At 49.2% G+C, this 25,977-nt stretch overlaps 1 protein-coding gene across 1 annotated transcript in view; it reads right to left on the minus strand.

Annotated features, from left to right (window-relative positions):
- The window catches only part of BSN (bassoon presynaptic cytomatrix protein), a 95,372-nt gene that overhangs the window by 42,816 nt on the left and 26,579 nt on the right, over positions 1-25,977 (minus strand). The window contains exon 3 of the mRNA XM_061458239.1: positions 1,998-2,780. Coding sequence (XP_061314223.1) covers positions 1,998-2,780 — 783 coding nt within the window. The remainder of the gene's footprint in view (positions 1-1,997; positions 2,781-25,977) is intronic.

A 25,977-nucleotide genomic window follows, 5' to 3' on the forward strand; every position in this document is an offset into this window, starting at 1 on the left:
AATCTCGGGGCTTGGGACAAGCTCATGTGAGCTGCAGGCAAAAAGAGGATCAGAACACAGCAATTTTCTCAGAAGCTCAAGCAAACCTAAAGCCCAGCTGTGTTAACAGATCTCACAATGTCCGCCCTTCCTCAGAAAGTTTTTAAGAATATTCACAGCTCAAGTGTTGCTTTTCTTCCTCAACTCTTAAGAAAATAAATCCCCTAAACCAACACGTCCATTCCGAGCCAGACAGTGATGCTGTGTAAAGGGAAACAAAACCCAAGGCTGTGTAAAGGGAAACAAAACCCGTGGATATCAGAGTGATGAGCAGCAGCAAGGAACCCTAAGATGGACATACCTGCAAGGGTGAGTGCCACGGGTGCCTGAAGGCATTTGCTCAAGAGCTGAGAGAGCCAAGACAGAGCTCAGCCTTCCAAATCTAAAACTTAATCCCCATTGTTAGCTAGTGACCCTGGGGAGGGGTCACCTTCCTGTGGTACCTGCAGAGAGCACCATGATACTGGGTACAACCCAACCCCAAATTAATTCTTTAATTAATTAAACGGGCAGGTTCCAAGGGGAGCACATTAAAGCTATTTCACCAACTCATGAGCTTTCTGAAACCTGGAAACACATCATTGCTCAGGGGCACATCGACATGGGCTTCAGCCCTACCCAAGGGACTAAACACCTGGACACCTTCTTTTCTCACCCAAGCCCTCAGGGTAGGAAGGAAGCAAGGGTAGGAGCAGCAAGCAGAGTGTTTCTGATGAAAACAGCATTATGTACAAGGGGTGGCCATCTGATGGGTTTGCATCTGCACACACAGAGTGGCTCTCCTCCACCATGAACGTGACCATGACCAGCAGCAGCTTCAGGAGGAGGAGAAAATTACCATGTGTAATTGAAACTGCAGGGAGGAGCTAGGGACAGAAAATGTAATTATCCACCATGGACTGGAGCCAAGACTAGCAATACTACTTCTGGTCATTTAAAGTTCCCATTAACTTTTCCATGTGCTGGTGATAACAGTTTGTGTCTTACTGGCTGTGAGATGCAGCACTTCCAGAAGAAAGCCCCAGGCCTCCTCTCACAAGCGTCTTGAACCACCTGTAGGGGAGGGGGTGAGGGTCTAGACTTTAACAGAAACCTTCTCCAAGGGTCTGGAAGATCTTCCTCCCTAGGTACCAAGGTGGAAGGGGTGAGAGGATGCTCCAGCTGAGCCCCAGTTGCACTACTCTCCAGGCACTGGTGGCCAGTTGGCTATGGTGCCTTTTTGGTCCTTGTGAAGATCATCTGGGTGGGCATCACGACAATTCAGAGACCTCGCTACTATGGTTGGTGAGACCGGGTGGACCCTGGACCACCTCAACCTCCCATCTCCTCTCCTTGCACTCCATCACAGCAGACTGCAAGACCCCCAGCCATTTCACATCTGAACAGCATTATGGACATCTCCACATGCATCCTCTGCTCAGCCCATTCCCTTGCACCCTGCACAGTGGAGCAGGGCAACAAACTCCAGTGGGCTATTGCGTGCCTGCAGCTGATTCAAAACCCTCTTGCTGAGGTCCTACCACTTCCCCCACACACACCATTTTCCTTGCACACTCATCATCTGAGGATGCAGGAGCTGCAAAACATCCTTCACCAGCCTTGTCCCAACTGCAGCACCAGGAGGAGGATGTTTCTTGGTGACTTTGCCCCTTATATGACCTTTTTCTGTTTCCTCACCCTTGGACACTGCTTGGGGTGCCCCAAGCAACAACCACCCCTTGCTCTACTTGCATGAAACCAGCATGAAATCAGTGTACACATATGAAATCCATGTCTTTGTCAAGAGGTGGAGAACCATTTCCTCCAGCCTTAGGGTTTCCCCCAGGAAGGACTTAGCTTCAGCAGCTTCTTAAAGGCTTTAAACCTTTGAAGGAAAGCACACCACCTTTTCTCCATTTTAAGCAAGGAAAAAGCACCGTCCCCCCATCAGCACGCGCCCACCCTCACAGCCCCCTTACCTCCACCAGGTGAGGCGTGGGGTTGAAGCCACACATGTTGCAGACCTGCTGCCGACAGGTTGTGCACGTGTTGTAGTTGGGGGGCTCGCTGGAGCCCACGTTGATCTCTGCCTTGCACAGGGGGCACAAGACCTTCGCTTTCGGCACTTCCTTTGGCTTGACACCCTGCTCCGGCTTGCCCGGCTTCGCGGCCGCTGCGGCCCCGGCACGGCCCTGTGCCCCCGGCGCTTTGGGACCAGCTTCTTTGCTGGCATCGCTGAAGACGATTTTTGGAGGCACTTTGCCAGGAGATGGCTGGCTCGGAGGGGGGGCCTCTGGCTGGACAGACATTAGTGTGCTTGCCTGGGTCAGGAGGGACGCCCCGAAGCCAAAGAGCTTCCCTGTGAGCCCCTCCTGGGGCTGCTCTTGTGCTCCAGCCCCGGGGGTCGGGGCTGCAGGCTTTGCCCCCGCATCTCCTGTTGCCTTTCTCTGCTCGGAGGGGGAAGGCTTGGCTTGCTGATGCTGTGGGGAGGACCTGGCCGCCTCCTGAGGTTTTGGCTGGCCTTGGCCATGCGGGTCCCTCTGTGGTGTGGTGGGGTGAGGTTTGGGTGGCTCTGATGGCAGGGTGCGGGTGGCCGGTGGGGTCTTATCAGCAGCCGAGGGTGGTGGGTGCTTGGCCGGGGAGTGGGATGGGGATGGTGAAGGAGAGTGCAGCTGCTGCTGGCTCTTGGAGCGAGGAGCAGTGGTCATGTCCATCCCCAGCGCACGCTGCATCTGGCAGTTCAAGCACAACCATTCCTTCACCTGTGAGACAAGGAGAAGACACAGGCAGTGAGCAGGGGGCAAGCCCAGCACACCATGAGGTTCCCCCAGACAAGCCCTGTGTAGACATAAGAACAAGCAGCAACTCCTGAAAACCATTTTGGTACCATGTTCTCCCCAGAAAGTATCTCGCAGTCACGGTGAACAGACCCCATCTGTCACAGGTACCCATGGCACAACATGCCGGTGCAAGAGCAAGCTTTAATTAGCACTGGTTTGCTTCCAAAGCTTCTGCTGTAATGCTCCTGCTAGTGATGGGCTCTGCTCCTGGCCCCACCACCTCCCTAAAGCCCATTTGTTTTTCCTCCCACTTCATCAAATCCCAGCCTGGTTTGTGTTGGAAAGGACCTTAAAGCTCATCCAGTTCCAACCCCCTGCCACGGGCAGGGACACCTTCCACTAGAGCAGCTTGCTTCAAGCCCCTGTGTCCAACCTGGCCTTGAGCACTGCCAGGGATGGGGCAGCCACAGCTTCTCCAGGCACCACTTGGTGACCAGAGCAAATGTCTGGTCACTTGGCAACAATGACCAGAAAACAGGCAGGGCCCCTCAGACAGGAGCAGAGGGCTGGCAGGAGGTCCAGTGCAGGCGTACAGAGAGATGCTGCTATCACGCATGTGTACAACTGCAATGCTCCCCAGCACCGGCACGCTGCCTGCTGTTGCCAGGTACTTCCCAGAGGAAAACCCACCAAGAGATGCCTGATGCTTCCCCAAGGCCAGGAGAGATGGCTCTTCTGGTTGTGATATCCCACACAAAAACCTGGTGCTGCAGCCCTTAAGGGACAGCAGAGAGCAGGTTCCCCTCACACAGTGCATCTGTGCTGCTGGGCAGTACACGGTTAATTCCCACTCTCACCACAAAGAACTTTGGGATGCAAATGAAAACTATAATGCTCCCTGGCTAAGTGGTGATAAATGAAAGACTTTCCCCCCCCTTGAGAGACATTCCCTGTCACACCCTAATGTCTGAATTAAGTTAATTAAAGAGGCCATATGAAAGCTGTGAGCCTTCCCATACCAGCAGCCCCCAGGATGCTCAGCTCCTGTGCAAATATTAATATACAGCACAGTCAGCAGCACAACCAGGTCTGCCTGCAAGAAGGTTTCTCTGAGGCAAGCAACTAGGGTGGCAAAAATGACCAGAGTGCTCCCCAAAACCAGAGCAGCACACAGGACAAGTGCACCCAGAGTCTGGCATGGGCAGCTGCACACACAGCACCCAACAGCTTCCAGCCCCTGCGCTCTCCTGGGGCTGCACATCCCAGCATAAACTGCACGAGATGTGGATCTTCCTGCCTTTCAATTCAGGAGCCATCTCCTCATCCCAGAGTTATGGCTCACCCCCAAGGCTCAGCTTAATCCCCCCTGCAGAGACATTAACTGCCTCAACCACCTCGCTCAGCCCCATCTCTCCAGCTCTGCATGGCCTTTTGGGTGCTGCACAACTGATTCATAACCTGGCTACTGGGTTTTTTTCTCCCCCTGCTGCAATCACAGGCATGTTTTGACCGTTTTCTGCTCATAGGAGCTGCCCACAGAGATGCAGTTGGGTCTTTTGGCAGGTCCTATGATGGGATTGGACAGCAAGTCCCCAGGATTAGAGGCAGATATGCCCTGAACCCTCTCAACCCCCCCCCAAGGGGGGCTCTCATAAAGCCAAGCCTTCAAATAATAAACTTTCAAAATAGAGGAAATTCAGCGCAACCAGGAAAGATGGATCAGAATCAAAGAAGAGTGCATGAGCAAATCTCCCCTGCCCACTCCCTGCCCAGCACTGGCTGGCTCATTGGCTTGCAGAGAGCTCTGCATTGCCTCTTCGTCTCCAGCAAAGCCTTACAAGCCTGGCTGCACATCAGCTCTGTGCTCTTTGCAGCCTGCACTGTGCTAGCAGAGCTCCCACGCCGCTATCCCCACCAGCCTCTGCTCGAGTATTTGCAGCCAGAGCTGTGTGCGAAGCAGCCTCAGTTTTCCCCCAGCAATCCCGCGCTACATCGCCGGCTCTCCGGGTTGTTCCAAACGAACCACATTATAGTTAGGTTCTGAAAATAGCATTTTAGTTTTTATCATTTCTCCTGGTCTTGCTGTCTCTCTTCTGACACACAGAATGCCTCGTGTTATTTCTGCTTTCACACCCCCTGGAATTTCTTCCCACTATTCTATTTCAGAACACCTCCCAGAATCCCATCAGCTTTGCCTGCCGTCCCCATCAGCTCCAATTAAGGGAGAACCAATCCTTTCTATTGAGGTTCTCTCTCCCTGCAAAGTTCCCAGTATCTGAGAAATGCAAATCTTCCCTCTCCACATAATCTCCTTACTCACACTTTAAGACCCTCCGGTGAGGAAAAAACTGGGGCAAGAGGAGATCTTCCCAAACTCACGATCGGGGCTGTTTGCATCTGGATTTTAAGGGACCATAACAAAAAGGTACATGAAATAAAAGAGATGCTCCACGCTCCTGGGTTCGCCTTGTCTGTATTTATTGTAACCTGGCACAAGATTTAACTTATTTCTTGGAACGAGAAAAATACTTTGCTGCTCTCCTGCATAAACTTCCAAACAATCCAACAAAATAGAGGGAATTCAACTGATTGCCCTTGACTGTCTGCCAGCTTTAGCAAGAAGCAAGTGCTGCTGGTGGACACAAAACAGCTCCAGCTCTGTTGGTTCACCCTCTCTCCATGCCCCTGCTTTGCCCCTGGGCAAGGCCTGTGCAGAAGAGCTGCTCCCTAGGTACCAGGAGGTACCATGTCCAGGTCCACAGGCCACAGTATGGCTCATGGACAAGCCCACAAGGATCTTCCTGAGTTCAGGGCTGGGGAACAACATGATCACTGGAGCTTTCTCCCTTACCGCAATAAACCCAGTTTACGTGATCAAGTCAGAAAAAAGCCAGGGGGCTTTCAGATGGGATGGGAACCATCAAATCTCTCTCAGTGACCTGGTGAGCAACTGCTGAAGAACGCCTGTCCTGAGGAGCAGGAGGAAGCTGCAGGGATGCAGTGGGGCAGCTCTCTCTCAGAGCGAGCGTTTGAGATGTAAATTTAGTTGGGATTATCACAAATTGCCTGACCAGCCTCTGCTGATGCAACTGATGACACAATGTGTGGATTACACAGATCAAAGAGGACTTAAAGGATCCCGGAGGGAAGACAGTAAAGAGGAAGGGCCAAGTCATCTTGCCAAAGATCCTTCCCCCAAGAAAGAGAAAGGAGGATGGAAAAGCCTGGGTGTAAAACTTTACTAATCCAACCCCTGAAATTTTTCACTTGGTGGAGAACTGAGCAAATATGACAAAGAAATAGATTAAACTATTTATTTGGCTGGCATTGTTGTCCTCTTCTTCCCTGCAGACTCATCATGCAGTGGGAAGATGCTCAGGAAACAGTAGAGAAGCAGAGGCCAAGAATATGGAAAGAATAATGTACCCGACTATTACTTTATCTCTGCTAACAGTCAGGGTAACCAACAGAATGAAACATCTATCAGTGAGAAGCGAAAAAGACCAACATTACTGAAAACTAGAGTTCCAGCTCACCTGGTGAGAATGCTGAAGACACCATTATACTCTAAAATCAGGGAGGTAAAACTGTGCTCTGTTGAAAAGTCTGAAGCTGGCATGCTATCCTCCTCCACCCCAGGAAATGGGACTGGGGGAAATACTGAAAAACACAAAGAAAATGGGGACACAGATGATAGTTCTGAATGCATGCTGATGCCTCAATGAAGGGCTCAAAGTGAAGGTGTCTGCTCTGCAAAACAGAGCACCATTAGAAATAGAGAATCAGCAAATATCAGAGCTCAGCACATGAAAAGCTGTGAAGTGCTTAAACCATGTGAAAATAAAGGAACTTCAGGAAAAAGTCTCTTGGGGAGCAGGAGGAAGGACTGATCAAGGGCATGAGGGACAAAGGCCATCCTAGAAAGGACAAGGGTCCATCACTGGGTAGAGGTGGCAAAGCTGTTAATAAGACAGATCTGGCAGATGTGCTGTAATTACTGTCATTGAGCACTGGGGAAGAAGCAGGATAACACTCATTACAAGGATGAAGCATTTCCAACTTATTAGCAATCGAGAAGAACATTGAACAACATCTACCAGCACCAGAAGAGATTTAAATTTGGCAGATCTGAATAATTTTGCATCCAAGAGATCCAAGACAGCGAAGTAAACTGCTGCGTGCTGATGTTTGGATTTAAGAGGAAATCTTACAAGACCGGAAGAGTCTCCTTGAATATCCAAGAAGGCAAAGGCATGGCCTGAAGGGGACAGTTAGCCAGACATCTGTCCAAGACAGAAAGACACTGCTGGATTCATGCAGCAGAGAACTGAAGGGCACGTGTACATGCCAGTCAATGTGTTTTTAGGCAAAATAGGTCACAGCAAGCAAGTCTGAATTTATTCTCTGCATGTTTGATATTAGTAATGCACAGAAGCAATATCCTTGGTGCCCAAAGGTGCTTTGACCACGTATGAAATCCTGACCAACAAAAAAAAGCACTATAAAATACTAATAGTGAGTATGTTCAATGGATTTTCAGACCAGTTAGCTGGCTGATCTGGGAGACAACAAGGATTCAGCACTGCTCACGTATCTCTCTACTGAGGTCTTCATCTGACTATGGCTAACACCACTCACACAGCAGATTTGGGGTAAAATGATGAATATCAACGAAGACAAGTCTCTGCTGCCTGGTAAACATGCACTTGCTCTGTGTGGGAAGCCAAGAGCTGGAGTAGTAGGGAGGAGGTGGCTCTGCCTCCTCTTCCAGCATCAAGGGACTCCTTCCAGACCCCTCAGCTCTTCCACACCGACATTTTAAGGAGGTTTAGTAAAAAACTGTGGGAGATAGAGACCGGATCTGCAAGAGTGATTCTATGGATGCAGAAAATGTCTGAAATGAGAGAATTAAAGAGGTTGATCTTTTTCGTTTATCAAAGAGAAGATTAAGAAGCGACTTGATTACGATATAGCAGCACATTCAGTGGAAACAATATCAGGTACTAAAAGGTTCTTAATTAGGCAGAAAAAGGCATAAGAAGAACTAATGACTGGAAGTAGAAGCCAAATATATTAAGCATCACTTTTAACAGCAGATGTTTCTAACCATTAAAGCAAATTATACGCATGCTGTTGGGCTCAGCAGAAGACTGAGGGAGGTGAAGCCTGCAGGCCTTTCATCTATAGGGTGTTTTATACCCATACTGATCTCAAGAGCTTTGAAAGTTTGAACCACCTCATCTTTACTGACACCCAATACCTGACCCAGCCCTGCATGCAGCCCAGTGCAACCACGACCATCAGCCTGCCCCTTCCCACCACAGACCCCTGCAACATCCCAGAATATTCCTCTAAAGCCTTTCCCAAATCCTGTTATTCCCCAGCTCATGGGCAGGTCTGCAACCTGCAGCATCTGCAGGGTCACCACTGCCAGATGTGCCTCCCCCTCTCAGTGCCATCCTGCAGCTGTGAGTAAGGACCATTTGCTAATCCCATTAGGAGTGAAAATGTTTCCAATCAGCATTTCCCTAAAAAGCCAGATGTAGCAGGAGCATACACAGCACATGCTGGCTGTACCTGGGGCAGATTTACAGACCAGTAAGAATTATAGATGGGCACGTGCATGGTGGGTCAGATCCTGGTGCTCTGCAGAGGGATGCAGTAGAGGAGAGCAAGGTTTTGCAGAGGTACACGTAGAGGACCAAAAAGCATCCCTGTGTGCTGCAGCTTAAGGATCCCTCTAGAAAACCCCCAAGAAAAGCACCCAGTTCAAAATCACCTGAAACAAGAGAGACAGCTTGAGTTTATAATGCTTCTAAAGCTATTCTGACACCACCTATTTCAGGAAACAATATGGAAACAGCCCATCCCCTGGATTTGTTACCAGGAGATGCAAGGGAATGCTGGTGATGTACAGGTTGTTTTGTTCTCCTGCGGTAAGACAATACAGCTCTAAAAGTATCTCAAGTATAAAGTTCAGCCTTTGCAAAAGGCAGGGGAAGCTTTAAAATGAGCTGTAAGCAGAAAGACTTCTTAACTGAACATCCAGGATCTCTTCAAGCCAAAATTTAGGATTATAATGAAGGGCAATTCTGCCTTTGCTGAGGGTTGGTTATTTTGGACCATTTGGAGGTCACCCAGGATGTGCAATCCTACTACATAAAAATAATAAAACCAAAAAAAGCAGCATTAGATGGCCACATTTAAGACTTTGGAGACTTGAGACTAAATGGTTTCTCACCAGCTCTACCCATTTACAACACCTTACTGCAGCCAAAGCCATTTGACCAGGCTAGCTATATGACCCTGTATTATCAAAGGAGGCCTGTATCATTCAGCACTACAGGAGCAGAGCCCATCTGACTTGTTACAAATGATTATTTCAGGCTGTGAAGACCAGCTCCCAAGTCATCTTGAGTCAAGTGTGGTCAATCCCACCAAAGGTTGGCCACTTTGACCAGGATGAAGCAAAGGAGCTTTGTTCAGCAGAAGATACAACTCATCCTCCTCCTCTGGTGTGAGGGAACAGGGTACAGAACTAGGTGAAAAACAGGAAGCCAAATTCATGGGAAATCAGAGGAGAAAAGGAGCATGGGATTTCTCCAAGTTGCCCTAAATGTGTATTTAATATCCTACAAAACTGGAAAACCTGGAATAAAAACCCAACACGTTTGGGAAGAGGAAGGCAGCAAGCCTTTGGCAGGAGCTCTTTGACTCTGAGAGCCCCAGAGCCACCACTCATGGAGCCAAAACCCAGCAGATCCACCCCGAGGCCACAGTCACAGCTCCCTCCTCTGCCTTTCACAGGCACCAGAACAGCCAGACCTAGAAGAGTATAAGAATAACCCAAGCTGGAATTGGTAATGAAGGTACTGTGTTAATCAATCAGGCTAACGGAGAGGCTCAATGCCAAGACCACTGACTGGATGAAGAAGGGTTTCATTAATGGGTGCTACTGGTTTATCCTGGAGGAGCACTGCACCAGCCTGGCCTCTCCCTAGAGCTGCAAAAGCTGCCAGTAGTCTGCCTAAGGGTATCCTCATGTGCATCCAATTCATCAGCTCTGCCCGAGATGAAGAACCGTCATCTCCCAAAATCAGCCAGTCAGCAAAACGTCCCTTCCCCTCCATGACTCCCGGATCCACTCCAGGGGAGCTCTCCAGGAGCACGTCTTGCCTTTTACATTGTCATGCTGAAACCTGTCAAAGCCACGTACCCTGCAACTAAAGCAACATCCTGGTCCAAGCGAAGAGGCCGTGCGAGAAGGCAGCCCTTGGCTAGAGAACAGAGGCCACAGCAAGCTGCGGCAGGATGCTGCTGGGAAGGCAGGAGGTGGGGATTGCTGTAGGAGAGCAGGGAAAGCTCAGCAAAACCTGGCAGAGCTGCTGATGCATGGAAGACTCTAAAGGGAGCGCATGGAGAAGGCTTCCCACACCATCTCAGACTGGCTGGTGGAACGTACGACAAATACAAATCTATGTCTTATTCGGAAGGCTGGAGGATTGTTTTTTACAGCAGAACTATTGCTGATTTCTCCTACAGCAGCGCAGGGACAGCTTGCCATGAAGCTCACGTGCTGAGGGTAGGAAAAACAGCTCCTGTTGGGATCAGTGCGCAGCCTGCGAGCGGATGAAATGAGAAGCCTGCAAAGCATCCCGTGGGAGGCTGAAGTGTGGTGTGATGTAGGGGGAGCGGATAAGGTCAGGAGATGAAGTCTCCTAAGGCACCTCTGGAGGACCGCGAACGGTCCAGGGTGCAGGAATTGTCATGTATCTGTGGCCAGGCTGCACGTCAAGACATCACCAAAATTCACGCCTGCATCCAGGTGGAGAGGAGGCGGATGCAAACACACAGGCAGCGTGGGCTGAGGCTTCCTGGTCCAAATCTAAAGCACAGTTTGAGGAGAACCCAGGCCTCCAGAGGAACTGTGCAATTAGGAGTGCTCTGGCACTTAAGTGACAGGGGGATTGGTCACTGAGGCATGTCTGAAAAAGGCCACCTTATGCTCATCTTTATCCTCAAACATCTCAATACAAATAAAACCCAGTCCTTAGCACTCCTGCCCAGAAGGGGAAGCCACTGAAGCAGTCAGCAATCATCCTGCTGGCACTTGCCAGAAAATAATCAACTTGCTCGCTTGCTGGCGAGCGAGAGGAACCAACCCCCAAACTCATCTCCTGCACTGTAAATAACAGATGGGAAACCACGTTTGTCCTGAGAACCGAGCTGCGGAATCAGACAGTGCCATTTCATCCTATTAGTCACTCCTTAACCAGCTTCCTTTTCTCTAGTTAGCACTCCCAAGAGAAGGCTGCTAGAGCAAGTCTTCTCCTCTCCCCAGAGGGCCTCAGGAGGCATTAACCCACACAAGGCTCTGCAGACCCTCAACCTCCAGCTCCTGTGCCTTGCTGTTTGGATGATCCTTGCCCACCCCACGCAGAGATGAAGCAAACATTCAAAGAATATAACTGAGCAGCTTTGCAACTAACCTTGCTGTGCCATCACGGTGCTCCCCCAGCAGCATCCCCATGGCTAAGGCGGCGATCGAGCTGCTAGCTCCTCGGTAACCACAACCATCCCCTTCTTCACTCCTCGCCCTTGCTGGTGGAGAGAAGCAGATGGGCAGGAGGAAACCTTCACCCAGCGCTGCTCCTCTGCTCCCTGGGAGCACGGGTGCCCCCTCCAAAGCAAGGCACTGCCTAGCGAAGCAGTGCCACTGCCCGAGGCGAAGGGACAAGTCCTTCCAGTTCATTAGGGAATGTTTCTTGTGCAATTTGCTGCCTCACTAGCTCCTGTTTAGACAGCCTTTGTTCCTTGTCCGCAGGAGAGCATGAAAGGTTTGGACGTCTGTGCGTGCTCAGAGGATGCTGTCTCCTGGGCCTGGTCAGGGAGGATGGCAAAGAGCTCACCCCAGGTTTTAACCTCTCGAGCTCTGCACGCTGATGTGCTCTAAGTGCAGCCCCAGGTCCGCTCCCGCTCTGTTATGCAGGACTTCCACACAAGCCCTTCTCGGCCAAGGAAAGCCTAATGGCTTGCTTTGCCTTCTGCTGCTGCTGAAGGACAGACATCCAGAGTAACAGGAGCCTCCGGTCCTGCTCACTCATTGTCTTCTGCAGCACTAAAATAGCAGCCTGGGAGGGAGGAGAGGAGCTCAAAACTTTCCACTCAGTGGTACCTCCTGCCCAAAGCAGAGAAATGCATGAGGCCACGGGGTTTCTCTGGCTGCAGCGTGGTACACCACGTACAGAGGTGATGCAGAGCATATGCTGCTCTCAGTAAATAGACTTAGAACAGTCTATTTAATAAACTTGCCCAGTTTCCTATTGGCAACACAGAATTCATTTACTGCACGGCTTCAATTTATTCAGTTATGAGTGGTCCCTGCTGCAGCCTTGTCTGAAAGTTTCTGGCTCCTTTGGGAAGCTTCCTGGGCAATTACAGCAATAGGAGATAATGGCTGTAGTTCAGGGACTAAACTAAACATGCTGGAATATTTGAAGGTGCTTTTACACTCCAAACACTGCATTACCTTGACAGCATCAATATCTCAGTATGGTACAGCAGCAGTCAGGGTGGAGAGGATCGTGATCCTCTGACTCAGTAGCAAGTGTCTGGGACAGAAGCTCTTGAACAGTAAAGACAACCCCAGTTCCTGCGTAAATAGCCCAAAGTACTTTCAGAGACAGTCACAGACCTGGTGTTATGGCCTCACATTTTCTCCAGACAGAAGGAGCCAAGTTAGGTCTCATTTATCCTGGGCCAATAAGCATTTATGAGTGGAGCCGCTGGAATGAACAACTTCTGCAAATGAACGTATCAGAGTGGATCGATGCATCAAAGCAGAATGTATTTTCTGCCTTTTTTATTATTCTGGATTAAATATGTAATAAATGCTCTTGCAGAATGTGAGGCCTGAAGATAGACAAGCCATTGCACAATCTTTTTACATACCTAAACAGACTTAATTGCTCAATTATTCCAGATAAACACGATAAGTTCCCTGCCATGAATAATTTATAATCCAGCTAGCCACACAATCTATGAAACACAAATCTATGGCTGAGGCAAAGGGAAAGCAAGCAGATGCCATGATCCCAAGACACCCCTCTTGTTACCAAAGGGGCAGCAGCACAGTCTGCCTGGAGCAGGTCTAAACATCGCTGGAATCACTCCAACAGCCCATACCTTCACTTGGGTTATTGTGCGACTCAGAGGTTGTAAATAGTGAACAAATTGAATAGGCACAAAGTTCGGATGTGCACCTGGGAGGAGGCAGGCACAGCACATACCCTCTTCTGTTCCTGGTCCAGACACTGCTGGGTGTCCCCCAAGCCCCTCCTCAGGAGCTGGCTTACCAGTTTATCCAGGGATTTCATTAGATGGTCGTGACTGAGCTTAAAGAGCTGCAGTGAAGCACAGCAAGATGCAGTGCACTGGAGGATGGAGGCCTGCCGGGGCCATCACAAGGGACAGCAATCAGAAAGAACGCAATGGAGGAGGCAGGGGAAGGAGAACGCCTGGGGGGATGAAAGGATTTGCCATGCTCAAATACAAGAGACCTGAGAGGGAGACCTGGAAGGTCTCCAGAAAGAGGGTTAATCCTAAACCCATGACAGAGCCCCTTCCCACAGCAGAGGGGTAACGAACCACAGCGCCAAGCACTGCTTGGGAAAACCATTGTACCAACCACACATCCACCAGTGAGAGGGGCAGGCACCACCTCTGGGCTCCAGTGACGCCAGATGAATGCAAGAAGCTTCCCTATAAGGCTTGAGGTCCTATCATAAGCCTTGAGCATCTTTATGATTCTCTGATAAGCAGAAGAGAGGTGCTGGGTGGGTTTCCTCCAGCCTGGGCACCCAGCATTGCCCTTCCCTGCCCCATTCCCAGCTCTTTCCAACAGATGCTCCCACATCTGAGTTCTGTTTATGCTGCTGCTTCATTCCAACCAACCCATATTAAAGGCCTCAGGATTTCACCCCGATGTCTTGCAGCAGCAAGAAGATAGGGCTGCAATGGCCTCCAAAAGGCTCTGGTTCTATCTTTTGCCCGAGGCAGGATCAAACAAGCCTGCATTGCTGCCGACAGACGTTTGTCTAATTTGGGCTTTAAAACTCCCCATCACTTGTGGACTTACTGGTTGGGCAGCGAAAGGGGGAATAAAGGAGCTTTGGCTTAACCATCCCCACTGCTAGAAAACATTCCCAAAATACTAACCTAAATCTTCCTTGCAGTCTCAGTCCATTAGTTGCCATCCTACAGACCACAAACACTGAACAGCAGCTCTTTTATCCAGTAAAACCAGCCTGTGATCAGCTACCCTGCAGAAGGCCTCCATCCAGGGGAGCATGTCTTGGCACCAAGACCACAATGTGCTAAATGTCTCCTAGAAGTGACTGGCCACCAACTTTGTGCTGCAGATCTCTGGTCTTGATCTCCCTGGGGCTCCACGGCACCTCCATGGCACCTCCATGGCACCTCCATGGCACCTCCATGGCACCTCCATGGCACCTCCATGGCACCTCCACGGCCTTCAGACCCAATTAACGGTTTTCTGCATTTCCAGGTCCAGTTTCTGTGCATTTTTTAGGAGCTGCTCAGGCAGTTTTGAAGGACCATGTGCTATGGAAGGAGCTCAGCTCTGCACAGTCCCATCAATGGAGCCTACAGATCACCTGCCCCTAGACCCACCGCCTCTCTCACCTTCTTTTGGAGACACCCACTTGAGTGGCTTGCAAGTATGGCCATAAACACCAGAAACAGCTTGTCTAGCCACCAACCACCTATGTTAATAAATTAGAATAGGTTTTCTGTGTTGGAATTCCTATCCCCATCCAAATGCACCTGGACCCAGCTCATAAGTCATCATCCTCTACTAAGCAAAATACACCAATTCTAACACAAAACTCTGCAAACAATTAGAATGTGAACAGACACCCATAAAGCCACATTAATTGGGTTTTTATAGCCACTATATACCCTCTAAGGAGGGGATACTTAACTGGAAGCCAGTTTACAATGGCTATCACCCTGCGTTCAAAATCAAATGCTAGTTGCAAAGCAAGATTAAAATTGGTCCTTCAAATAATGGTATTTTGCTTGCTGACCTACAGTCATTGTTGCCATTGAGATCTGAGCTGCTCTTAATCAGAAGGAATCCTGATGTTCAGAAGGATGCACCTTCTATCATCACCCAGGCCAAAATATGAAGTTACACAATTAGGGACACTCTCTGCTGCCCTCCTGATGAGGGGCTCAAAGGATCCCCATAGAGTCATCAGCCCAACTTAAACCCTGGGAAGCTTACCATGAAAGCTAGTTGGTTCTGCTCAAATGAGGGGCCAAATCCTCGATGGCAAAACTAGAAACCATTACAAGTTCAAATAGCAATGGCTCAGTTAAAGGAAATACCACAGAAGGAAAACTTTCCTCCACCTTTTGTGGCTGCTCAGCTTTTCTTTGAGAGCTGCAAATGGCAGCAGCAGCTTTTGGCTGACACAAAAAAAAACCAACCAACCAACAACACCCCCTCCCAAACCCACCATGCAAGAATTCCCTCCCAAACACCCTTTTTGTGCATACACACCACCATCAACTGCTATTTCAATGCTGCCCTTAGCTCCTTATTGCCTACATGCCAATATGCACCCCACGTACCATGGGGTCCATCTCCCTTCCTGAGACTGTGCTCCCACCACTGAGCTACAGCAGCATTTCTGGCACTGGTGGCTGCAAAGAGAAGATGGAAGGAGAGATAGAGAGGCATCGGACACAGTGGTGCACGCAATCCAAGCAATAATTACGAGAGGAATAAATCAGGTTGCTTGTTTGAGCAAAGTGTTTAAGAGCTCCTCAGCAAGGGCATCCGTCCACGCCATCAGAGCTGACAGCTCGGTGTGCAGCAATGGACCGTGGTTTAATGAAATCTCAAATTAATTTGTCAGGCAAAGAGAAAAAAAGCAAACCCGAAACCAACCTTCTCTCACTTGTAAATTGTGCCTTTTTGATTAAAGTATCACAGCTGTGACAGCCACCTCCGGGAAGCCATCCTATGCCTCTGGCAGGATGCTTCTGGAAAGGGGCACACTTTCTACTAAAGCATTTCTTACTCAAGCCCTAGAGCTCAACACATCACCTGTAGGTGCTGAATGTGCGAAGCACCTCCACGCAAGGTCCCATCCACCAGTGCTGCAGCCAAGGAGCACACTGGACTGGGTGACAGGCAATGAAGTGCACTGGGAATGGCATCACTCCATGTCCATCCATAGAGTCATAGAGCCATAGAATAGTTAGGGTTGGAAAGGACCTTTAGATCATCCAATTCCAACCCCCCTGCCATGGGCAGGGACACCTCACACTAAACCATATCACCCAAGGCCTCGTCCAACCTGGCCTTGAACACTGCCAGGGATGGAGCATTCACAACCTCCCTGGGCAACCCATTCCAGTGCCTCACCACCCTCACAGGAAAGAATTTCCTCCTTATACCCAACCTAAACTTCCCCCGTTTAAGTTTTAACCCGTTACCCCTTGTCCTGTCACTACAGTCCCTAATGAAGAGTCCCTCCCCAGCATCCCTATAGGCCCCCTTCAGGTACTGGAAGGCTGCTATGAGGTCTCCACGCAGCCTTCTCTTCTCCAGGCTGAACAGCCCCAACTTTCTCAGCCTCTCTTCATACAGGAGGTGCTCCAGTCCCTGATCATCCTCGTGGCCTCCTCTGGACTTGTTCCAACAGTTCCATGTCCTTTTTATGTTGAGGACACCAGAACTGCACACAATGCTCCAGGAGACGTTTCACAAGAGCAGAGTAGAGGGGCAGGATCACCTCCTTCGACCTGCTGGTCACAGGAAAGAAACTACAGAGGAGCAAACTGAGCAGTTCAAGCTGATTTCACCCCCACTTTGATTTGCTTCAATGCTAATTAGAAACCACTTTTGGAGAGAAACAGTAAATCTTGTCACCGTGCCCCAGCTGCAAACCCAGTGCAATTACCACAGGACTGACTCGGATCCACAGGGCATTTTTTGCAGGCAAGGTAGCAGGAGCAGTTTCTGCTCCCTCCAGTTTTGGGTGTTCAGCTGGAGAGGTCTCACCTCTGATTTTCAAGTGGTGTGCACCAAAGCCTCCAGCTGAATGGTGAGAGCGGTGCTGACTGCGAGCAATCACACCCGAACTGCCTTAAATCGGGCAAGTAAGGACTGGGTTGGCCAGCAAGGGGGAAGCAGCAGGATCCATGCACCCAGGGGGTGCATTTTACATCCCAACAAATACCACCTTCCCATACGCTTTTATCTGCCTACAGCCTTGTCTGCTGGTGTTAATCCCTGTGCCTGGCAAGGCTGGCTCCTGGCACTCTGCAGAGAAAGACAAGGAGGAGAAGCAGGCATCGGGATGCAAAATGCCACACTGTGCATGGTCAACATCACCTTGGGGATGCTGCTCATCAGTGCACAGGAACCCACATGCCCAGGGAGAGGGTCCTGCTGTGCTGAGACCTCTACTTCCCGGTGGGATGCAGGCTGGGTGGCACAGGACTAGTGCCTGCAGGAGGAGGACATGGGAAGAGGAATCAGCTGGAGAAGAAGGGAGACTTGGGACAACAGCTTGAGCTGGCCAAAACCATCAGGAAGGGCAATGAAGCCGTCACTTTTTACAGACAGGAACCTATCGCCCAATGTTGGCTCCTGGTTGGGGTGGCATGGCTTTGAGATCACTTGATGCAGTGGTGCTGGAGCTGTTCAGAGCCCTCCCAATGACACGCCCTTCAAAACTGTCAGATCATGGCACTTTTCTGGGCAGACCTGTAAAAACTGCACGCCCAGGAGCTGCATAAAGCATTATTTCAACGCATCCCCCAGGTCTCAACAAATTAGGTGAGAGAATTTAGCACCTGGAATTAGTTATGGAAAACAGCTATTTCGGAAGTCGCTGGCTTTTCTTCTTCCTAATTCAATAAAGCAATAACAATTGTCTGCTGAGAGCAAGTAATGGGATCCCAGGAGCAGCTCAAAGACAGATGGCAGCAGCAGCATGCCTGTTTGGTGATATTTCTCAAAGCTCTCTCCAATTTAAAAGCCACAATCTCATCATCTGGAAAATTAATATGGCAGGTCAGAACATAAGGTAGAGTTTGTAAAAACTAATTTCAGGGCATTAGCGGGCCTGGCACAGCATCTCAGAACTGATTTGGGACTCCAAAACCCCCAGATCAGGGTTCATTCCCCAGTCTCGCCAAAGGCCCCTCAGGCAGGTTGCTCAGAACTACATGAAGGCTCACTTTAACTGGGCTTAACCTTGCAGGAGGGCACCCCCCTGCCCCAGCACTGTTGGTCCTGCATTATCACACTATGCTCCATCAAACACAAGGGTATTTCCTTTCCCCAAGGCTCAAAAGGTTGTGCAGTATGTAGAGCATGCACTGCCCACTGGGGCAAAAGAGGCAGGCATGCTCAAGGACAAGCCTCTCCCCACAGTAAGCACGCTCATTATTTCTGAGGAATCCAGAAATTCAGGTAATCCAACCCTTCATAGGTTCCAAAGGGCAATTTTAGCACAGACCAGTAATTTTTAGCCAGCCCTTTCCACTAGACCTGGTATTTTATCTACTGGGCATCACGTTTACATGGGGGGAAGGAGCAGCAAGCAGTGCCTTGAAGGAGATTAGGGAAAACATGGGATAGCTCCTGGCAAAGAGACATGGTACATCTGTGAACACAGGAGGGGCTGAGCAGAACCGATGTGCAGCCCAGAGCCACGATGAAGGTGGGTTTGGAAGAACCTCACACCTGAGGAGTTGCAGGGACACAGCCCTTCCAGCTCCCCCCAGCCCATGTCTTTAGGCATCAGGGTATTCCACAATGAATAGAGAGGAGGAAAAAAACCCAAACTAAAATCCCAAGCGCAGCTCCCATTCCCAGAGCCAAGCCTAGAAGTGTCCCCACTCCAACACGCCCACCTGGTTGAGGCATTATACATGCACCCCTATACATCTGCATCCTTAGCAGGATGGGAACGCGTGATGAGCCCGCGTTTCTTGCCGAGTTCCGCACAGTGACAAGCTCCTTTGCTCTTTGGGGACAGGGCTTCAAATAGCTGCTCGCTTGTGGCAATTAAAACAGGCAGAGTGCTGCCACAGCTCCGCTGGCCTGTGCTGCGAGTGATGCAGGCGCCGTCTGTAGCGCTCTGATAAGGAGAGTGGATGATTCAGAATAATCTGGGCTCTGCTGAACATGAGCCCAAATGTTTGCGCTTCTGTCTCTGTGCAACTGGAATGCTGTGTCCTGCTCGTCAGAAAGGGGAGAGGTGGCTGGAGGGAGGTGGGCACCAAAACGTCTAGTCCATAACACTGATGGGCACATCTTTCCTGCCCATCGCTCAGGCCTCTTCCATGGAGGTGTCCAGCTCAGGGGTCTGGCCAGCCTAACACTATGGTTTGGATATAGCAAGGGGGTGACAGTGCAGGTGGGGAGTGAGAAAGGAGTCAGTGTTAACTCTTCTTCCCATCTTAGGGGCTTTACGTGAGCTGCAATCTAGCAGCAGGGCTGTTGCACAAGCAGTTGGGGCTTGATTAAGATGCAGAAGATGGGCAGTGTGGACATGGCAGGGGGCAAGGGAGGAAAGGAAGGGACACACGGGCCATTCAATCTTCAAAACTGACTTCGAGCTGCTTTACTGCCATGTAAAGTCCATGCCTTAACTCGTTTTGACAAACGGACCTGATGCACAGTCCACTCCCATCCCATTACAACCACATTTCGCTCTCTGGATTTCCCTGTTGAGCCATTCCAACAACTTGGCTCTGATTTCACCCGGAGCAGAAAGCCAAGGCAACTGCACAGCCTGTTTACAACATGAACTAAATCCAGAACTGAAAAATCCCACCCTTCGGCTGTCCTTGCTCAGAAGGTTTACAGCCGCGATAAAGCATTTCTAGCCAGTTTTCATAGTCCAGTTAGCACCATACCCCCTAGGATAAGGCTGTCCAGGAGCATGGCTGCATATTACACCTTCGAGATGAGGAGCTAGGTACGACAGCAGGGCAAGATCCAGGAGCAAGGTGGTACGAGCTTGGATTAAGGTGATGAGGAACACATCTGCAGGCATGAACTGCTGCCCCACAAACACCTCCCTGCATTCACAGGGCTCTTTTCAGAAATCTCTGATGCTTTTCAGTCTGCCACACTGAGCAAATCCCTTTATAGCACCTAAACATGACCACGGCCAAGAGACAGGTAAGAGACAGGGTTAGGAAGAAGCAAGTTGGTTTCTGGTGATGGGAGCCCACGCAGCTCTAGAAGTATCAACAGTGATCAGCTGAAATTCAGAGCAAAAGAGACACTGCCAGGATGCCACCACCTCTGCCAAGCGCTGCTATCTTTAAGAACCAGATGGACCTTGTATGTCACTACCAGCTGGGGTGGGAAGAGCCACAGCACAGCATCTCCTGTGCCGGGGCTCTCCTGCTGGACACCCTCTGCCACACCAGAGACATGGCCCGCTGAGGCCACAGGGGTGCAATAAACTATTGGGGAGCATCTGGCACCCCCTATTACAACCACCCTGCTCTCTGCTGCTTGGAGAAAGATGGTGAATAGGAACTAATTCAGCTGGGATTAACTCAATCTCCATTGAGGCACTGAAAGTGCTGGAAGTTTCCTTCTAAGTACTCCCCAAAGGCAGCACATTTCACCACCAAGCCCACACTGCAAACAAGATTGTACCACCAAGGGCTGTAAAGCCCTGTGCCATTGCTGCTCTCTGGGATATTCTGAGTGCAGTGAGCAGGATGCAGAGGGACATTCAACCTATGTGAAATCTCACATAGGAAAACCTTAAGCAACATCCGTGTGAGCAAAATAGCTCCATCCACCACCACAGGCTGTACATGATCCTACTCCTCTGCCTGGGGATGTCCAGAGGTGGGAACAGAAAGCAAGCAACAGACACAACAAAGCTTTCAAACACAGGGGGGACCCTCTGACTCGGTACCCCGCTGTGCTTTGGAGAGCTTGTCAGCTGCTTCCAGTCCTCAGCTTACTTTTCTTTTTAATGGCAAAGTGATATGTGAGCTGAAAGCCAGAGGAAACCCGTACCTTGTCCAAGCAAACAGCTTGCTGTAACTTAATGTACCGAGGGAAGGACGACGCAGGGCGGTGGTGGCTCAGCGCATGCAGCCTGCTGGGCTTGATATTTATCAAGCGACAAGATGCCAAGAAAGAAGCAGGCCACTTCCCACCTCTCAGGAATATTCATCTTTCCTTGCAGTTGCTTTCATTACCCCTCTGCCCTCCAGCATCATGCCAGCGGAGGGGGAAACCCACACTCTCCTGTCCCCTCCAAACAATTTAACACGTCACTATAGACCCTTCTCTGTCCCCGCAGCCAGGTCCCTGCTGCTGTGGCTCATCGGAGCCACGTGAGCAGCACCAGCCCCATTAGTCACCGGGAACCGTTTAGCCAAGATAGCTTTTGACATTTTATACAAGAGAGTTTTGCATTATTTGAATCATCGACGCCGAGCGCAGCAAAAGGCGGCACACAGGGAGGAACAGCCAGAATTACTCATGAGCTGCTTTTTCTTGCGCTGGCTCTAACTTAAACTGTGATCTGCTGAACAGACAATCACACGCTGCTCCAGGCGGCTGGGAGAAGCCCCTGTTCAGGCTGCAGCAGGGGCCAGAAAGGCAAATGAGTCATTTATACGTTGAAAGCCTCAGCAAGTTCAAGAATGCTACTCTCCAGCTTCGTATTAGTTGCTTTATTCAGTACTATTCACTCCATTAAAAAAAGAGCAGGGAAAAAAAAGGCCAACCAACGAACAACAGAAGCATCCTTCACTGCAACACTGCAGATACAGGATGAAATGAGGCTGGGGTACTTGGTGTAAGCATAAGGGGATTAAAAAATTAAGGGCAATGGTGAGGAAAGGCTAAAACGTGGGAAATACACATACACACACACACAGAACTTGCTTGTCCAGGGTGATAAATTCCAGGTTCCTATCAATGTTTTCTCACCATTAAAAAAATAGAGGATATTCACTGCACTCACAAGAGCATATTTTCAGTGTCTGGCTCACGAGGTGCTCCTGAAGAGAACTGCAGGGCTTCTTCAGGTGGGCACATCCCCAGGAAGTGCTGGTCCCATCCAGCCCATACTGCAGATACTGACCCAAGCACCAGGGCCAAGCATCCCACGGGTGGATGCTTCTCAGGGCAGATGCTGCCCAAATTGCTGCATCCTTATGAGGAGGCAACAGCCATGATGAGCGCGAGGCTCATGCAAACAGCATCACACACTAAGCATACAGGTCACTGCTGCCTGGAGCTCTGCTGAAACCAAACAAATTGGAATGAAACTCCCATTTCTCTCCTCTTACACCACCTGACCCAATGGAAAATTTCTCCCGGATCTGCCACGTAACGCTAATGCCAGATTTATTTCTACAGCTGTATCATGAAGGAGAATGATCTCAAAAGAGAAATAATTCTGAAACAGGCAACTTGACTCAGCAATACGATAGAGGGTGTAACCTGACCATGTACACATGCAAAAAGCTGTCTAACACCACAACAGCACATAAATCCTGCCTGCCCGAGGGTGAACTGGGTTTTGATCTGATCACAGGAGGAAAAAAACTGCTCCTGAACTTGCTGAAAGGTGCACAGAAGGGAGGATTGCTGCTTACAGAGCCAGCCCTACAGTCTTACCTCCCCAGCAACCCACTCTTCAGCCACAGCCACAACAAGCATGACAGTGGGGTTGAAATCACCCAAGGAAAGCCAGTCCAAAGGAACACTTAAAACACTTCACGATCTGCTTTTTGAGATCCAGCATCTTCCAGACCCAAACCCCATTCTTTCAGGGGAGGGGGAGCTATAATGTCTAAATGCAGGCTCATGTTTCTGCATGAGCACAATGATACCCCTTGGAGGTGCAGTGCTGCACGCATGCAAATGGCTGAGGACGCAGGCTGCTTCACAGGTGGGAAAATGAATAGCCAGCGAGGTCCCAAGGGCAGGAGGAAACCTTGCTGGGAAGAGAAGGGACAATGTAAATGTGACCTCACAGCTCCTCCTCTGCCGTCACTGCCATTGCAATGAGCTAAATCAAACACGGGGCTGACGCACCGCGAAAAAACTTGGACATTTAGGAGATGCCATGCCAGCATCACCCTGCATGTCCTCACTGAAGAGCCAAGAAGGAGAAGGACCACTCTGGTTGTTTGAAAAGGCACAGACAGACAGGGAAGATTTCATCTCTCATAAAAATAATGGTTAGTTATCTACTGGCACGTTGATACCCTTTTTATCCAGTCCTCTAGTGCTCGCCCCTTGGTGCCCCAGAGCTCACAGTGGTGAGCCAGAGTTCCAGTAACCACCACATTAACAACCAGGAACAACAGGCCAGTATGTCAGAGCACAACCTATTGTAAAATAATGGCTTCAGGGCACAGAAATTACAGAAACATAAATGACAGTCATGCTCCCATCAAATTGTTTCAGCATCTCCGAGACCCCAGGGTAAAACCACTGATGCCAAAGGGGATTTGGCCAATGCAGTGGGTATCAGACCTGTAAATGCTTGGATGTTCAAAGAACGACAGGCTGGAGATGAGGTAGATGAGAGGAAGAGATTGGGGATTTACTGCTATTAATAACAGTCATTGTTTCAACATAGAACTAATAACCCCCCTGGCACTGCTAAGCGAAGCCCTTTGTTTGCAGGGCCACCGAACCTGTGGTCACTGGTCAAGCCAAAGCCTCCTGAAGCATAAGTATTTCAGATTGTGCTTTTAATTCACAAAACCAGCATGTTTTACTGACAACTGGACACCAATACACTGCAAGGTACAAAACTGAGACGATGAACCAAACGAGATAGGGGCTGTTACGAAAAGAAGCACATGAACGCAGTCCCAACTTCTGTGACGTTCAGGGGGTTTTGTGGTGGGCTTTTGGGGGGTTGTTTTGTTGCTGGTTTTGTTGTGGTTTAAAGTAATTTGCTAAATGAATGATGTGATGCTGTGGGCAGGCACCACTCCTGCTGGTGGAGCTGGGCCGGAGAAGGTTTGGACCAAGGCCATACCTCCAGCACCAACAAGTTTTGCTCCTACCTCGAGATGCTCTGCTGAGCACTTGTCATCCCTCTGCTGCCCCCAGCTCCTTCTTCTTTGCTCCTCTTTACCCAAATTTTCTTACACAGTTGAGCAGAAAACCACCTACTGTTACATTATGATAGTATAACTACAGCCCTACACTGTACATAGAATCACAGAATCATAGAATAGTTAGGGTTGGAAAGGACCTTAAGATCATCCAGTTCCAACCCCTCTGCCATGGGCAGGGACACCTCACACTAAACCATCTCACCCAAGGCCTCATCCAACCTGACCTTGAACACTGCCAGGGATGGAGCATTCACAACCTCCCTGGGCAACCCATTCCAGTGCCTCACCACATTCGTACTTACACCATTTCATTCTCATCTCCCCAGCTAATAGTCTCTTTCCCATTAATACAATTCAATTTAAACATTTACCTAAAAAGTTTAAGTGATTTTTCAGGTATCTCCTTCCACAGATAACTCAGGAGCTGCTGAGAGGTTTTCCTCTCCTGACAGATGACCCTGACCCCTGTTGGGAAACCAACCAGCAAGTTTTTAATCCTCCCTGGGACTTCCCATGTTTCACTTGCTGAAGGTCTGTGATCAAAGGTTGGTGATGAATTTCAAGGCACAGAGCATGTAGGGAACAGATTTATTCTGAAATATTTTAAATATTTCATATTACATTATATTCATAATGCAGGAAGTACAAAGAATCTCTTCAGTCTTCCCAAGTAGAGCTAAAGACGTGGGAAAGAACTGAAGTTTATCAAGCATCGCCCCTTCATACAGTCATAAATACAGTGAATACATTCAAAATGGCTCAGAGGCAAATGCAGGGGCTTCAAAAAGAAAGTAATTTGGGGAAGAACATACATGTATAAATATGCTCCTTTTATCCAGGGTAGGGGAAAGAAAAACCCATCTATTGTGTGCATCTGAACACTTATGAAACTGCACTGGATGAACAAGATTTCAAGTAGAAAAAAAAGCACAATAGAAACATAAGGGAGAACACAAAGATTTTCTAAAGCCCCAAACCTGTTCAGCAGCCAGACATTTCGAGCTTCACTACAGCACTAACTAAAGCACCTATTTTAATGCTGAGCCACAGCTCTCGATTAAAATCCAACCCAAGTTCTACATTTTCTCATTTAGCGCTTTGGATGGGGAGGAAAGAACTGAAACCCAACAAATTTGAAGGGAACACTGAAGAAGAAATTAATTTATCAAATTAGCAGTGTGCAGTGGCACTTCAAAACCCTAGAGACACAGAAAGGATGCCTGCAGGTTACTCCTTATGATGCCAAACAGAGCAAATCCAATCAGATGAACATGCTGCAGGATCAGTCAGGCGAAAGCCACAGGAGTGGCATTACAAAGTGAAAGATGTATAAAGAAAGGATTTTCTAAACGTATTGTGCTGGCTTGAAACTGAGCTATTCCCCCCCGAGGAGACGACAGCATTGCTGGTACGCTCCTGCAGAACAAGCTGCCCAAAAAAAGCCTTCAAAGACAGCACAGAGGGAAACTAGGAAGAAGTTTCAATGAGACATTAAAAATCCTCCTAGAACAGAGGGCTGCAAGATCGCGTTTAAAATAACTCATCTCCATTCAGAAACCTATTTCCTACACAAGGAGCGTAAGCAAACTGCTACATTTTACCACGCTTTTTCAGAACTCTTTGTCTTTAATGGTGCCATCACAGCTCCCTGCTTCACATTTTCCCTTGCTTAAAATAACTGTGTATGGCAAGAGCGCTGACCTTCAGGAATAAGTGAATGAATGAGACAATGGGCACGCCAGCACGCAAGCCAGCTGAAGACGATGGCAGTGGTTATTTCAGAGCACGGAGATGAACAGAGGGGAGAATACGACTGTCTACATGTGAAATACTGAGTGACACCAACAGCAGACAGGAGCTGCTGTTTGCCCAGCCTTGTGAAACAAGAATGAGCTGGTGGCTCAAAGGAACAAAAAGACAGCAAATAAAAACCCCAAAATAGATAGGTTTTTTCCTCTCAGCAAGGATCAACTCAAGGTATCGCAGAGGCCAACTGCTTCGTCATGAT

The sequence above is a fragment of the Pezoporus flaviventris genome, unplaced genomic scaffold, assembly GCF_033815535.1.
Source record: "Pezoporus flaviventris isolate CSIRO_AGI_PZ_B2104156 unplaced genomic scaffold, CSIRO_AGI_Pfla_v1 ptg000026l, whole genome shotgun sequence".
In the NCBI taxonomy this organism is placed as follows: domain Eukaryota; kingdom Metazoa; phylum Chordata; class Aves; order Psittaciformes; family Psittacidae; genus Pezoporus; species Pezoporus flaviventris.